The following is a 16,789-nucleotide window of genomic DNA, read 5'->3' as shown; positions in this document are numbered from 1 at the left end:
CCAGATCTTGCAGTGTTTTTAATATGCATTTTCTAAGCAGAAATGCCCTTGTGGTCTGAAATGTCTAATCCCTCCCTCTCCAGTCATATGAGGCAACCTTTATTGTTTCTCCATCCCCACCTGCTCCTGCCCTTTGACCCCTGCCTGCTACAGCCCACAGAGCTGCCTTGGTACCCAGTTATCTCCACTCAGTCCTTATCACACTTGAGGACGTTTGACCCTGTCACCACACAGGGTCCCCTCTCTTTCTTTTACTTCCCTCCAATCAACAGTACCCCCTCCTGGTTCTCCACATCAGGTCATAATTCTTCCCAGGCATGTTTACTAGTTCATGTATCTTTTTTCATCTTTTACATGTTCCCTGTTGGGCAGGTTTCTATTATTAGACATGTTCTGTTTTCATTCAGAATGATCTCACCAAGTAATGTCATCAGTGTCCAAGACTTTAATTCCAGTCTTAATACCAATGGCCTTTAACTTGCTTTCTTAAGTTCTGGATACATATATCTGGGTACAGAAGAATTAGACATAAATTCTTAGGTTTTTGTGAGCTGACCTATACATCTTCCTGTCATTTCCACTATGACAGGGTTTAATTAATTTGTAAATATAAAAATTAAATGAAATGAGTTTAGAAAATGCTTATTTTCTAAACTACTTTATATTTTTTCTATAATGCTGGTTCCTAATGTAGGATCCAGAGATGTTATAAGAAGTAGAAAAACTATATTATATATAGATAATACAGAATTATCTTCTCTTAAAAGAATTAGGCATAGTGCAAAAGATGTCTGCCAATGTGGTATTTTACCAAAAAAAAAAAAAAAGGTTTCCTCCAAACTACATAAACAAATGTCTTTTTAGAGAAGAAACTGGTCAAAATTATAATACTGGGATATGTTGAGATTTCTATGCAGAATAGAAAATACTCTGGAAAAATATCTAAATTCTTGAGAATGTATGGAAATAACTGACATCTACAGAGCAATCAAAATATGTATCACAGTCCCATGAATTAATGGGTGAAACGTTGTCCTGAATTGACTGATTTTAAAAGAAATATTCAGCTTCGAGAAGCTTAAATGACTTTTCAAAGATCACACAACTTATAAGTGTGGTTGCTGATAAAGTGCCCTCTCTGGATGTGAGCCTGTGCCCAAACTCCTCCCAAGGACCTGATGGTAAGAAAGTAGCTGAAGTTTTACATGAATATTTAATAAGTACATTTCAAGTGAAGAAAATGTACATTTATTATTTAGGTATTTCCGTATTTCATTCTTCAAACTTCGTTTCAATAAATCTCCCTCTAGGCATAAACAAAATGGACAACTATTTCTATTCCCTAAATATTTACCATGATCTTCCGTGGTTGCCATGAAATTACAGCAGAAGATGGATTCACAAGGCTCTAGAGTGTGTTGTCGTTTCTAGCACTACTCAAACATCCATAAAGATACCAAGTAACACATGGTGTGACTGTAGTTAAATTACTATGAACAGATAGTTTCAAGCAGGTAATGGCCAGGATTTCGCTTTTACCATTATTACTGATCATAATTTAGATTTTAAGAAACTTTGGGATTTAAATCCTTAGTTTACTTAATCACTAATTTACTTGTATATTCAACTTAAAACATTGTTTTTGTGAAAGGAAGAGATAAACTGAACTTCTCCATTAATAAGACATTCAGAATAATATTTTAAACAAAATTTGAGACTCTAATCCACCCTCATGTATGATGTCCTACCCTATTCTACACTTATATTTTCATAATACTTTTGTAAAAACAGCAGAAATGATGCTTTATCTATTAATGAATGTATCTTTCTTTTAAACATAATAAACTCATCAGATACATCAGAAAATGTAAAGCTACTTTGAAGTTGAAATTTCATTTGGAATGAAAATCAATTTTACATCTAGGTATTTTATGTGTGTGTACTCAGGTTATAGAAAATAAGACGTAACTAAACATTTCCAGGTTTTGTGGCCAATAGCTTTGCTCTTACATCACAAAGATATTTATATCTGTGCCATTTTTCAACCCCCTGGAATAATCAAAGACTGAAACAATCCTTTCTTCCTTGAAGAAACATGTGACATTGGTCTGTCACATCTCTGTAATCATTAGTTGGTTATCAAAATTCTAATATGCTTAATAATAGGGGCAGGAGATAAGCACATGGACTGTTTACTGTTCTGATAAAGGATGTTGATTTGACAGAAAATAGTTTTTCCTTGTAATCACAAAAAACTTTAGCATCCTGCATACATTATGTGGCACTCCCTAATCATGAAGAGTTAAACTGGCACTTTTGGGGCTCCAACATTTACCACAGAAATGCTTTATAGTATCTATATAATTTTTCTTCTTTTTGTCCCTTCTTTGTAGTTGTTTGAAATTACAGTGCCTCTCTCTCAAGGCCCCAAACCAGTAACAATCAGTTTTGCCAATCACACCTCCTGCCGATGCATGTCTAAGCTGGATGTTTACAGACAAGTCCATTCAATTATTAGACGCTCCCTGCCAGCAGCACTACCACAGTGAGTATGACTTTGATCTGCTTTTTTCTGCATCCTCTACTAACATAAAATTATTTCCAAGTAAACACATTTGATTAAAAGAATTTTTGTGAAATGTGCTATATTTCTCTATCAAATAAAACAAGACAAATTTGAAAATATACTGTGAACATAAAATTAAACTGAAACAGGAAAATCTATGTTATAGACAAAATAGCTTACCCATATAAAGTAAGTATTTCTGTGGAAAGACACACATGCCACCAACATTAAACACTCATACAATCAGGTGTGCAAATTTGTAGATGGATATTAAAACTAAAAGCATTTGAGTCTTAAGATTTTTGGCCCAAAACAAAAAGTAAACATGAATATATTATTTTATATCTTATAGCATTTAGTTGCCTTTCTTCCATCTCAATTAGTTTTTCTCAACATATCAATTCATATTTTTATTTCAGAAAGGATTGAATATTGAAATATTAATACTTTAAAAAATTTTTCTTAATATTTTTCATATCCACTCTCAAATAAACATTTGTTCAGTTCAGTTCAGTTCAGTTGCTCAGTTGTGTCCAACTGTTTGCGACCCAATGAATCACAGCACGCCAGGCCACCCTGTCCATCACCATCTCCCAGAGTTCACTCAGACTCACGTCCATCGAGTCAGTGATGCCATCCAGCCATCTCATCCTCGGTCGTCCCCTTCTCCTCCTGCCCCCAATCCCTCCCAACATCAGAGTCTTTTCCAATGAGTCAGCTCTTCACATGAGGTGGCCAAAGTACTGGAATTTCAGCTTTGGCATCATTCCTTCCAAAGAAATCCCAGGGCTGATTTCCTTCAGAATGGACTGGTTGGATCTCCTTGCAGTCCAAGGGACTCTCAAGAGTCTTCTCCAACACCACAGTTCAAGAGCATGAATTCTTCGGTACTCAGCCTTCTTCACAGTCCAACTCTCACATCCATACATGACCACAGGAAAAACCATAGCCTTGACTAGACGGACCTTAGTCGGCAAAGTAATGTCTCTGCTTTTGAATATACTGTCTAGGTTGGTCATAACTTTTCTTCCAAGGAGTAAGCATCTTTTAATTTCATGGCTGCAGTCACCATCTGTAGTGATTTTGGAACCCAAAAAAATAAAGTCTGACACTGTTTCCACTGTTTCCCCATCTATTTCCCATGAAGTGATGGAACCAGATGCCATGATCTTCGTTTGCTGAATGTTGAGCTTTAAGCCAACTTTTTCACTCTCCTCTTTCACTTTCATCAAGAGGCTTTTTAGCTCCTCTTCACTTTCTGCCATAAGGGTGCTGTCATCTGCATATCTGAGGTTATTGATACTTCTTCTGGCAATCTTGATTCCAGCTTGTGTTTCTTCCAGTCCAGCATTTCTCATGATGTACTCTGCATATAAGTTAAATGAGCAGGGTGACAATATACAGCCTTGACGTACTCCTTTTCCTATTTGGAACCAGTCTTTTGTTCCATGTCCAGTTCTAACTGGTGCTTCCTGACCTGCATACAGATTTGTCAAAAGGCAGGTCAGGTGGTCTGGAATTCCCATCTCTTTCAGAATTTTCCACAGTTTATTGTGGTCCACACAGTCAAAGGCTTTGGCATAGTCAATAAAGCAGAAATAGATGTTTCTCTGGAACTCTCTTGCTTTTTCCATGATCCAGCAGATGTTGGCGATTTGATCTCTGGTTCCACTGCCTTTTCTAAAACCAGCTTGAACATCAGGGAGTTCACAGTTCACGTATTGCTGAAGCCTGGCTTGGAGAATTTTGAGCATTACTTTACTAGCCCGTGAGATGAGTGCAATTGTGCGGTAGTTTGAGCATTCTTTGGCATTTCCTTTCTTTGGAATTGGAATGAAAACTGACCTTTTCCAGTCCTGTGGCCACTGCTGAGTTTTCCAAATTTGCTGGCATATTGAGTGCAGCACTTTCCCAGCATCATCTTTCAGGATTTGAAATAGCTCAACTGAAATTCCATCACCTCCACTAGCTTTGTTCGTAGTGATGCTTTCTAAGGCCCACTTGACTTTCCAAGATGTCTGGCTCTAGATTAGTGATCACATCATCATGATTATCCGGGTCATGAAGATCTTTTTTGTACAGTTCTTCTGTGTATTCTTGCCACCTCTTCTTAATACCTTCTGCTTCTGTTAGGTCCATACCATTTCTGTCCTTTATCGAGCCCATCTTTGCATGAAATGTTCCCTTGGTATCTCTGATTTTCTTGAAGAGATCTCTAGTCTTTCCCATTCTGTTGTTTTCCTCTTATTTCTTTGCATTGATCGCTGAAGAAAGCTTTCTTATCTCTTCTTGCTGTTCTTTGGAACTCTGCCTTCAGATGCTTATATCTTTCCTTTTTTCCTTTGCTTTTCGCCTCTCTTCTTTTCACAGCTATTTGTAAGGCCTCCCCAGACAGCCATTTTCCTTTTTTGCATTTCTTTTCCATGGGGATGGTCTTGATCCCTGTCTCCTGTACAATGTCACAAACCTCATTCCATAGTTCATCAGGCACTCTGTCTATCAGATATAGGCCCTTAAATCTATTTCTCACTTCCACTGTATAATCAGAAGGGATTTGATTTAGGTCATACCTGAATGGTCTAGTGGTTTTCCCTACTTTCTTCAATTTAAGTCTGAATTTGGTAATAAGGAGTTCATGATCTGAGCCACAGTCAGCTCCTGGCCTTGTTTTGTTGACTGTATAGAGCTTCTCCATCTTTGGCTGCAAAGAATATAATCAATCTGATTTCGGTGTTGACCATCTGGTGATGTCCATGTATAGAGTCTTTCTTCTCTTGTGTTGTTGGAAGAGGGTGTTTGCTATGATATTTGTTATTCAACATTATTTCCCATCCTATTTTTAAGCTGGTTTTATGGTTTAGCATATACAGCACCATATGTTTCATTAGATCTCATAAACAGCCTGGATAGAGCATAACGGATTGACTCTGTGAACAGTTTATAACGAATCGTTACACATTGCCACCTGAGGCCTAGGAACTTTCTATCCCCAAATGAGAACACAGCACTTTGTTCTTTAGGACGGCCAGGGCATATAGCATGGGCATGTAAAGAAACCTTGTATAACTCCAACATTTATAACAAAAGTATAAATAAATTGATGAATAAACATATGCATCACCAAAAACTTTCCTAGGAACCTTCCCTTTTAGGGGTCTTGACCTTAAGCGTGGTGTGCTAATGCCAGTTTCCCCTGCTTCATCTCTTTGTGCTGCTTTACTTAGTGTGAGAGGTGGGAGTCCTTACCTTTCCAGAGACACTTGAGGTAAAACTCTTGGGTAGCCTACTTTAACTGACAGAAAGGAAAAGATCTTACAGGCATCTGTGAATAAATTCACGCTGATGCAAGTGCAGACAATGGCTCCCTGAAGTAGTAGAGAAGTTTCATTCACACAGTACTGGGTTCTAGTCACTTGTATCCCTTGGCAAGTCATCTAATCTAAGCACTTCAGTCATAATCTCTGTGCTAATGGTTTCCAGAATTACAATGCAAGATCTGAGCATTTTGCTGGCTTATCATTAATATTTTATCGAAGTCCCTTTTATATGCATGCATGCATTTCAGTTCTGTCTGACTCTGCAACCCCATGGACTGCAGCCCACCAGGCCCCGCTGTCCATGGGATTCTCCAGGCAAGAGAACTAGAGTGGGTTGCCATTTCCTCTTCAGGGGATCTTCCCAAGCCAAGGATTGAACCCACATCTTGTATCCCCTGCACTGGCAGGCAGGTTCTTTACCACTAGTGCCACCCTTCTATATAACTGTTTATTTATAGTCATATTAGAGTAATAGGTACAGAATCAAAGATTTATTAAGTCTGTTTATTTACCTCTATATTATTCATAGTAGTGATCTTTCACATTCTTTGAGGCCTTGGAATCACACAGTTATCACTAATTACTTCTTTTCCTTGTATCATACCCAAACGCTATTGGTTATTTTGGGGGAGAGGGGAGACAGCCACTCCAGCCTAAACTGACCATTTCATTTCCATCATTGCCATCCCATCTACTTCATTCTGCATGGATTTCTGATTTAATGCAGTGGTTTCAGTACTGTCTTTCTTGTACCAAATATGTCTCCAGTTCCTGAGTAATGTCATAAGTAAGCTTTAAAAGGCATCATTTCATTCACCTGACCAGAATCCTTTGGTGACTTTCAACTTCCCAAAGAACTGGACACCGATTTTCCACCTCTGTCATCTGGCATCAGCCTTCCTTTCTTGTTTTGCTTCCCATTCTTCTCCAAGTTTGTGTTTCACGAAGTCTGATTCCCTAAAGACCAAGCTTATTTCCTGCTCTGTATCTTGTTTCTATTCTGGCCTGGCTTAAAATAAATTTCCTTTCTTTTCTGCCTTTCCAAAGTCCTATCTGTTTCTCAGAGTTCAGGTGGAGGTGTTTCTCCTGCCCTTGTCTTGTCCAAGCATCACAGGCACCTTTTGCTTCTTGAATACCCACAGCAATGACTATATTTACTCTGTCCTTGCACAGATTTTTAGGGCTCTGTAAAAGTTGCATGTGAAACTGGATTGTGAGATTATTTTAGGCAGGTTTATGTGTTCTATAATGTCCAGCTCATAACACTTAAGAATCATTGAGCCATTCCTACTTCAGATCCGAGCAGACATTGTCTTGCTTAATACGCACAAAAACATCTGTGAAGCTGGTGGCAGGATTAGCCTTATTTTACCAATGAAGCAGATAATCACACTGCAAACTTGGGGACTGTAAACACATATACTACACTCATCAACAAATGCTTGCTAAATAACTTACTCATCTGTATATATCTCACAGCATTTGCATATTTTACTCATGTTTTCATCATTACTTCCATACTGCATGCTGTTCGAGGTCAAGAAGAGACAAAAAGAGCAAAAAGATCTTGGGTCTTGGGGTAAACCAGAGCTGAATGACATCTGCCACTAATGAGCATTTTAAGATTGGGCATTTCATGTCTCTGAATTTCAGTTTGCTTATATATAAAATGTAAAGATATAAAAAGGGTTGAAGGAAATGCGGCATACTTCTACTGTGCTGAGAATGGTGTCCAGCATCTGAGAGATAGTCGTTAAAGGACAGATTTATTATCATCATGAAGATTCATGTTGAATTCATTTCCTTGTCTCTGTGTTTTTCAGTGTGTTTTACTGCATAAAATTAAGAATTTTACTTTATATTCCAAGCCAGTACACACAAAACTGTGTGTATAGCAATATCTAACAGTGTATATGGCATTACCAACTAGATGGACATAAGTTTGCTCCAGGAGTTGGTGATAGACAGGGAGGCCTGGCGTGCTGCAGTCCATGGGGTCGCAAAGAGTTGGACACGACTGAGAGACTGAACTGAACTGAGCTATGTATATATGTTTGTGATATTCATAATATATATGAAATTTAAAGTAGATGTCTATATTACTCTACAAGTAGTTATGCAGCCATATAAAACTATAAAAATCAAAGTTTTGTTTTAAATTATTTCCTTTATTATTCAACCTTTTTTTTTTCATTATATCCCTTAAGAATCCTTTTATAGACGTTTTTTCCTAATCACCTACCCCATGAAATTTTAATGCCATAGACATACTTACATCTCTTTATATATCTTAAATATGTCTGGGCTTTATATATTAAAGAGGAAATATAAAGCTTTGTTTTTTATTCAGTATAGGATTAAAAAGGACAAAATAAAAATTTTATAGTGAAAAGTTAAATAACAATGTAAAATCTGTTAATACTGAATATAACTTTATAACTACGTGCTGGGAAACATATAAAGTAATGTATTTATCTATAAATGGTAATATATCAAATGACATATGGAAAGTAGCAACTGACATAAATGTATGATACAAATAAAAATTTTTGAACATTTAAAATAATCATTTCCAGCAAAAGTAAAATATTTTTTAAAGTAAGTTTTAAAAAATTTTTTGAGAAATTAACTTTTTTGAACTTCTGCTTTCTATGAGAAAACAATAATTAACCTGTATAGCTACTAGATACTCTTGTAGAGAGTGTCAACAATTTTTCTTCTCGGCATCTGACGTGCTAATGTTTTGATTAACTTTTGTAGAATTAACTAATAAATGTAAACTCTTTAATTCTCAAAGCTCAGGTTTCACACAAAACGGATCAAGCAGAAGCCACAGGGCAGCCCACAGGCACCACTCATTGTATGACTTTGAGATAAGGCGGTTGGTCAAGACGAATTCTTTCAATTACAGCCATTTTACTCATTGTACTTTTGTAGCCTTACTTTGTATACACTTTAGATATGTTTCCCATGCCAAGGCTTGTGTGGTAGCCAATAACACCTAATAGAAACTAAATAATAAGGAATGAGACTTTGTTGGTTTTGGAGAGCCAAAAATCATTGTCAGATCCAAGATTCCTCCTCCTCAATACCTAATTTTTACCCTCTTACAGATGATATTTTTCTCATTATGAATGCATGTCTTATTACTTATGGTGCACTTACATACTTTTTTCCTATTGTTCTCTTTTTTTTTAAATGTTAGTCTCAACCTATTATGAGTTGTAACCCACAATTATTTGGAAAACTACCACAGTGATCATGGATATATGATGAATACATAACTATGTTTTGAAATCATTGCCTTTGTTAACAAGAGTTAAGAGGAACCGCCACCACAATAGCTAAAATAAAAAGGCAGAGAAAACCAAGTGTTTGAGTTGATGTAGTACAATGGGAATCACAGATGAGAATGTAAAATTGTGCAACTGCTTTGTAAAATATATTGGCTGATGCTTATGAGCTTAAATATACACTTACAATATGATTGATAACTTCCCCTTCTAGGTATTTACCCCAGAGAAACATAAACATATTTCCATATCATAACTTGTAGACAAATAAGCTCTGTAACCAATAACTGGGAACAAACCAACAGCAATCAAAGGTGAATGAACAAACAAATTCCATTATATCCATACAGTAGAATATTACTGAGCAGTCTAAAAAGAATGACCTGTGGATGCGCATAACAACATAAACGAATCTCAAAAACATTCAGCTGGGTGAAAGAAGCTAGGCTAAAAAGAATGCATACTATATGATTCATTTTACATGAAACCCTAGAAAAAATGAATATAATCTAGACTCAGAGGAAGGAAGATCATTGTTTAGTCACTAAGTCATGTCCAACTCTTTGCAACCCCACGGAATGCAGCCTGCCAGGCTCCTCTATCCATGAGATTTCCCAGGCAAGAATACTGGAGTGGGTTGCCATTTCTTTGTCCAGAGGATCTTTCTAAGGATCAAACCCACGTCTCCTATGTCTCCTGCATTGGCAGGCAGATTCTTTACCAGTGAGCCACCACGGAAACCCTAGTGAGAGTTACACAGGTGTATAAATTTGGGAAAAGGCAATGAATTTAAAATAGGAGCTATGTAGGCATTTTATTGTGGGCAAATTACTCTGCAGTAAAATTGATTCTTTCTAATGCCAAGTGAAAAAGACCCTTTCATTAACTATAATTTTGAAATTAGTGGTAGATGTCTTCGAACCTTTCTGGTGACACTTTAAGTCAAGATTATATTCCTTCCAGGGAGGGCTTCCCAGCACTCCTTTCTACAGAGACTGAAATTTCGCTCAGATGCAACAATTTCCCATTTCTGCTCCACCCTGGCTCCCACCCACCACTCCCAGCAAGATAACAAGTCTTGTCTTTCCTAAATGTTTGGTGTTACATTTACATTATTATGATGTTAACTAAGTAGCAGATCATTTTTTTAACATTATTTATGAACAAGTATAACTAATTAAAAGAATCTTTTGCAAAATGAGTCATTCATAACATAATTATGGAGTTTCTGGAATGGACAAAGAATGTGTCTTCTGGGTACTGTGAGAGAAGAACAAAGATGAGCTTGACTGCCTCTAACCTCTGAGCATTCAGAGTCAAAGGGCAATGCATGTTACATTGATATTTTTTTAATTTTACTAAATGTTACCATGTACCATGTATCTGCCACCCATGGCCTATGCTCATAACTCCTGAAGCCAGGTGGCTGCCGTCATGGCAGACACCAAAGAAGACGGTGCTTCCTGCAGGTGGCTTCCTGGTTTGAAAATTCATTCTCTGCTCACTAGCTCTCTGAGTTTTGCTAAGTTCTGTAAACTTTTATGACAGATTTTCCTCACTTTTAAAATTAAATATAAATTGAAATGTTCATATAGCATAACATTTATGATCAAATCCTCACAATCTATTCAACAACATGATACTATATTGCATGTTAACCTAAGATTATAATAGCATAGCATACTAAAATAACAATGATGGTAATGATGACAGATCTACCTCACAGACATGTAGTGATCTTTATAATCAGTATTTGTATTAAATATTCACCCAATTCCTGACATACAGTAAGCATTCAACAATTACTGGCTTCTATTTTTACTAACATTTTACAAGTGGAAAAGTCGAGTCTTGGAAATGTTAATTAGCATATACAAAGCTAAACAGCTTCTTAAAAAGTGCCAGAGAGAGATAAAAAGCAAAGTGTCTCTTTTTCTTACCTCCATGTTTTCCTCAATAGTGCGCATCATTTCTAGTATTTACAAAAAGATTTCAAGTCTCAATAGCAGCAGCACCAAAAAATATCATAAATTCCACAGGTAGAAGAGATTATCTCTAACAGAAATGGTTAAATATCAATATTTATATTGATGTTTCCATATTCTCTTTTTTCCAATTATTTCCTCTTATATTTTCCTTCAGGTTGAATTCCATGAATTTCTAGGGTCCCTTTAATGATACACTCTCTTTTAATGTAGGGAGCCATTTATGATTAAAAAGTGGTACCCTAGATTTTTCTACTCAGTGTTTATTCATTTATGAATATTTATGTTGAGTCTTCCATGTGATAGCATTGTGCTAGGAAATGTAGGATATTTTGAATGGATTATATAATTTCTCAATTAAAGCAACTCACATACCAGAGTGCAAATAAAGACATATATATCTAGTATAAGAAGCATATAATACACTATGCTCTGCTTCATTCAGTCATTTAATGAAAAGTTGTGTGCCTTCTACGTACCACCGTAATGCTGGGCTGTGGAGATAGAAAGAAAGAACAGCCTGGTGGCAATATAGTAGGTGGATCAGAGAAGCAAAACAGGAGTTGGAAAAAGTGGAGAGGAAGCTTCTGAAAAAATCCAAGAAAGAAATCATGAGTACGAACCAAGACAGTAGAAATGGGTGTGGAAAGATATTTTAAGAAATATAAGAAAGGGTGTGACTTGGGGACTGTGTGGGGGATGACAAAGTTGAGGATGAAACTGCATGGATGATATTCAAAAAGGGAATACCTGTTTACAGGTAACAGTAAGAAACATGGCCTTTGATTCCTTTCTGGGGTGTGTGGAGTGGGAACTCTGTGTTAATGGGCCCTTTACAGTCATGGGCATCTGTGCTTCAGAAATAAGTCAGTAAAATGCATGTATAAGGACATTTCCTGTAGGATTGTTTAGAAACCCAAAATCTGGAAGAAACTCCAATGGCTACCAACAGGAGATTAATAAGTAATAGTATACCCACTTGTGGACTAATAGAGATAATGGAGCAAATTTTATGAAATGACATATAAAGATTTCCATAATAGATCATTTAATGGAAAAAGGAAATTTCAGAATAATATGAAAGGCTTTATCCCATTTTCTCATCAACTAAAACTGTGTGATCATACAAATAAATGTATTTGCCTTAAAAAGAGGAATCTGAAATTATATAAAGCCATTAGGATTGGACAGCACCTGTGGGTGGGAGTAGTTTGAGAGGGAATGTTTGCATTTTGTTTTATGTATTCTTATATTATCTTAACACTTTTTCATAAGTATCGCTGATTCTGTAATACATAGGTAAGAAAAGAGATGATCCCTTCCATGTACCCCTTATTGTTAACCTGTCTCTCCACAGGTGCCCGGCTGCAAACAGGACTTGCCCCGCAGATTACATTTGGAATAACCACGTCTGCAGATGCCTGGCTCAGCAGGATTTTATTTTTTCCCCCAGTGCTGGAGATGGTAAGCCAAATGATGCTTTAAGACTAAATGCCAAGGGTCTCTCTGTTGATTAACAAATACCTAATATTAAAATCACATGTACAATATTCATCCTCAAGCTTTGAAATCAGTCACTACAAAATAGGACACTTTCTGCTTCACTTTCTGCTTCTGGTACTGTTTTGAACGTCTCTGTAAAGGAACCTACCTGTGGAAAGGAAGACACTTCTAAGTGCTCTTCATTGTTTCACTCCACACCCAGAACCGAGTAAGGGATAGTAAAGCTGTCCTGACTGTGTTTGTCTAGACTCTGCAGACGGATTCCATGACATCTGTGGGCCCAACAAGGAGCTGGATGAAGAGACCTGTCAATGCGTCTGCAGAGGGGGGCTTCGGGCTTCCAGCTGTGGACCCCACAAGGAACTAGACAGAGACTCATGCCAGTGTGTCTGTAAAAACAAACTTTTCCCTAACTCATGTGGGGCCAACAGAGAATTTGATGAGAACACATGCCAGTGCATATGTAAAAGAACCTGCCCAAGAAATCAGCCCTTAAACCCTGGAAAATGTGCCTGTGAATGTACAGAAAATCCACAGAAATGCTTCTTAAAAGGAAAGAAGTTTCAGCATCAAACATGCAGGTAAGAAACCTTCATAAAGAGTATTAATTTCTCTTATATTGGAAATAGTTTTCTCAATCCAAAGCAATTTTCTCAGCCAAAATACTGGTTTGTTACAATGGGGCCATTTAAGTTCTGTAAGATGAATTATGATATTTTGTAAACAATGCTAAATTTTGGGGAGACTGTTTGCTCCTGAAAAAGCAAGATGAGATCCCTGGAAACCAAAAGGAGATCCAAGCTCAGACTGCACTAAGTCCTTGTCCCAGAGGCTAAGAGAGCAGCTCGCAACAGGAGTTAGATGATAGATGCATAGGGCAGTCATTTCTCGAGCATCTTCAACATACACCCAGGCAGCACACACCTGCCCCCACCAAAAATGACAGTGCAGTCAGATGTAATTTTGGACAGCTTTTCTAAGTGCAGAAAATGTTGTGCGAAGTTCACAAAGGGTAGGATAATACCATTTACTGTGGAATTGTATCTAGAAATGAAAATAGTGAAGCTAAGTATTTAATGAGAATTAGAGAAATATATTAACACATTGTTAAAGGTTACTCAAGGCATTCCTTAAACCTGATTTGGCTTCCTTCATCACAGAAAAAAAAAGTCTCCTGGACTCAGACCCTTTCAGTGTTCACCCCTGACCTTCTTCCTCTGATCCAAGAATAAGCCAGCCCTAGGTGTTTGACACGGCCTCCCACTTTGCTTCAGCATCGCTCCACCAATCACGCCCCTTCTCTTCCATACCTTCAATGTCCTCAACTCTGTTGTTCTCTCCCTCCAATTTAAAAAAGTTCTCGAATTTCTTTATTGGCATTTCTTACTGCAGTGTTGAACTTTCTTTAGCAACAAGCTCTGTCCTTGTCTTCTGAGTTGCTCCATGATGGGTCATTCTGCATTTATCTGTTCACCTCTTTCATCTCTTGTTTATTCCCTCAGCTGTAATCCTGTTATGCCCTGAGGACTCCATGATTAAGCTTCGTTTAAGGTTTCAGTAGCCCTTTCACTGTCAGATTTCACAAACAATCCGGTCTTACTGCAGTTTCTCTTTGGGCTTTCTGTTTGGGCCGAGAGAACACTGTGCTTTCCTGATCTTCCTTTTAGTCTTCTCTCTACCTGTTCTCCGTCACCATCACTGGGTTCTCTTCTTCCACCAACACTTTACAGACGGTGATAACCCCCACATGACTTAAAGCTTACCTTCCATTATTTACAATATAGTATCTATATGAATGTTAATCGTTACTTTTGTCTTCAGTAAACAGTGTCCTTCTTTTGATTCTCAAGAGCTTGTGTTACTGTTTCCATTCATCTTTCTGATGACCCAGCCACACTAACATGTTAGCTACTGCATGAGGAGACTTCCATGAACCTAGGTATCTCTTCTTCCATTACCATTTCAGAAAACCTTATATGAATCCTTATGTTTCCTCTTTAGAGTATTTTTTTAGCAATGATATTCCAGTGTTACTTGCATATCCTATTCTAATTACCAAAAGGATATACCAAAACTGTAGAAAAATATAGATACTAAATCTTTTTAAAGATCATTAAACCGTTTTGCACATTGAATCCAAGTGAACCCAGTTTACAGTGAGAAGCCTTAAATTATTGTTTACATAAAACTAACCAGTTATTATATTTTTCTACACAGTTCTTACATTAACTTAGAGAAAACGTCTCTATCATTGTATTTCTCCTCACAGAATACATTGTTTCTTAATGGCTTTCTATTTACTGAATTTCTTTCCATGTTCATTTTTCTAAGCATATAATTCCAGATTTTATGCATATACTGAAACAAAAAAAAAGATAGTTTGATATTTTGAAAAAATACATACTCCTTACTTTCTCATCATATTTATTCTAAAAGTATAATGGGCAGAGTATCTATTCTGTGATTCATTACCTTAGTCAGCAAGTTTCATTGATTACTGAAAATCATATCTTTTTAGTAAAGGATTACCAGTATCCCTATACTAATGCATTTGTATTTAGAAATGAAATAAATAAAATTTTAACTAGATATGCTTTCAGGAGCAAAGGAAATGATATTTCAAAACCCTAGTTGTAGTTTTTCTGTGGTACATTCTGATTTCCAGATGGCCTTGCATTTTTCTCGATGGTCACATTATATATACTCATCCCTCAGAAAGTCCTTCAAAGATGTTCTGTTCACTGGAGCAACAGGGCTGTGGATGCTATTGACTGCTGAGTCATTTGTCCTTTCATCACCACTAGAAACTGGACATTGAGGGTGGGGGGAGAGGAACCTCCCCCACAATGAATACTGTCCCTCCCTGTGCCTTCTCCCGGCCCGCACTGTTTTTGTGTGGAGTCCAGGTGGACGACGGAGGCTGGCCACCCTTGTGTAGCAGCCAGCTGCCAGCCCAAGTTAAGAGTAAGGGTGGGGCCTCCTGTGGACCACAGCCCTGCAAGTCCCAGATTCTTGAGAATTCTGCCACGCTTATATGATCACGCTAAATCGGCAGACCGTAAATATTCACTTTCAAAATTTCTGTTTTATGTTACTTTCAACTATAAAACACAGACACTTCAAAAGAATGAATGCTAACAACACCCCATTCTTCCATTTGTTATTTCTGCAAGCAAGACTTTTTTTTTTTTTTTAAGGTTTTTTCCATCCCTCTTAAATTTGGAAATTCCAGGCACAAACTTTAGCAATTTATAAACTGGACAACCGTTTTATGATACAATGAGTAACTTTGTTCCAGTCTGAAACTTAGAAAAACACAAAAGTGCATTTGTAGCATAACAAATTCATCTCTTGGTCTTTAACAGAAGTCTGTCCTTCTTTGTTCCTCTAGTTGTTACAGACGGCCATGTACAAATCGAGTGAAGCATTGTGAACAGGGACTTTCATTTAGTGAAGAAGTATGTCGCTGTGTCCCTTCATATTGGAAAAGACCACACGTGAACTAAGATTGTATCTTTTCTAGTTCGTCATTGTTCTATCATGGGAAACCATGCTGCCATGTTAGAGCTATGAACACAGAGACTTTGTGGACCGGGTAACAAAGACAAAAGTCAGTTTCCTGAACCACGTGGAGAATGTTACAGAAGTGGACTGGAGCTCATCTGCAAAAGACCTCTTTAAAAGACTGGTTTTCTGCCAATGACCAAATAGCTGAGGTTTTTCTCCTGTGATTGTTTTTTAAAAAGAATAATGACTACATAATTTATTTCCACTAAAAATATTGTTTCTGCATTCATTTTTATAGCAATAACAACTGGTAAAGCTCACGGTGATCAATATTTTTATATCATGCAAAATATGTTTAAAATAAAATGAAAACTGTATTATAAGCTGGTAAGTTGAATCCGTTACCATCTTATGCTGTCAGCAAAACCTGATGTTGTGAAAAGTCATCTCCCCCTGCCCTGCCTGTTTTGTTTTTCCTTTGTCTCTGGGTATCAGATTATGATTGCTGAGAAAAAGTATGCTCCTGTAAAAGAAAGTTTAAGATGGAGAGCAGTTGCTATTACGTTTTATTTTTAATCTCAGTATATTTAATGAGTATAAATGTTTTAGCACACAATA

The 16,789-nt window shown here is 37.1% G+C and overlaps 1 protein-coding gene across 1 annotated transcript in view; it reads left to right on the top strand.

Annotated features, from left to right (window-relative positions):
- VEGFC (vascular endothelial growth factor C) overlaps positions 1-16,482 on the top strand; it is an 86,436-nt gene extending 69,954 nt beyond the window's left edge. The window contains exons 4-7 of the mRNA XM_052661472.1: positions 2,394-2,545; positions 12,519-12,625; positions 12,912-13,245; positions 16,056-16,482. Coding sequence (XP_052517432.1) covers positions 2,394-2,545; positions 12,519-12,625; positions 12,912-13,245; positions 16,056-16,170 — 708 coding nt within the window. The 3' untranslated portion in view covers positions 16,171-16,482. The remainder of the gene's footprint in view (positions 1-2,393; positions 2,546-12,518; positions 12,626-12,911; positions 13,246-16,055) is intronic.
- Positions 16,483-16,789: the final 307 nt, after the last annotated feature.

The sequence above is a fragment of the Budorcas taxicolor genome, chromosome 24, assembly GCF_023091745.1.
Source record: "Budorcas taxicolor isolate Tak-1 chromosome 24, Takin1.1, whole genome shotgun sequence".
NCBI lineage: Eukaryota > Metazoa > Chordata > Mammalia > Artiodactyla > Bovidae > Budorcas > Budorcas taxicolor.
The sequence above is the reverse complement of the archived record's forward strand: the minus strand, read 5'-3'. Positions and strand labels throughout refer to the sequence as shown.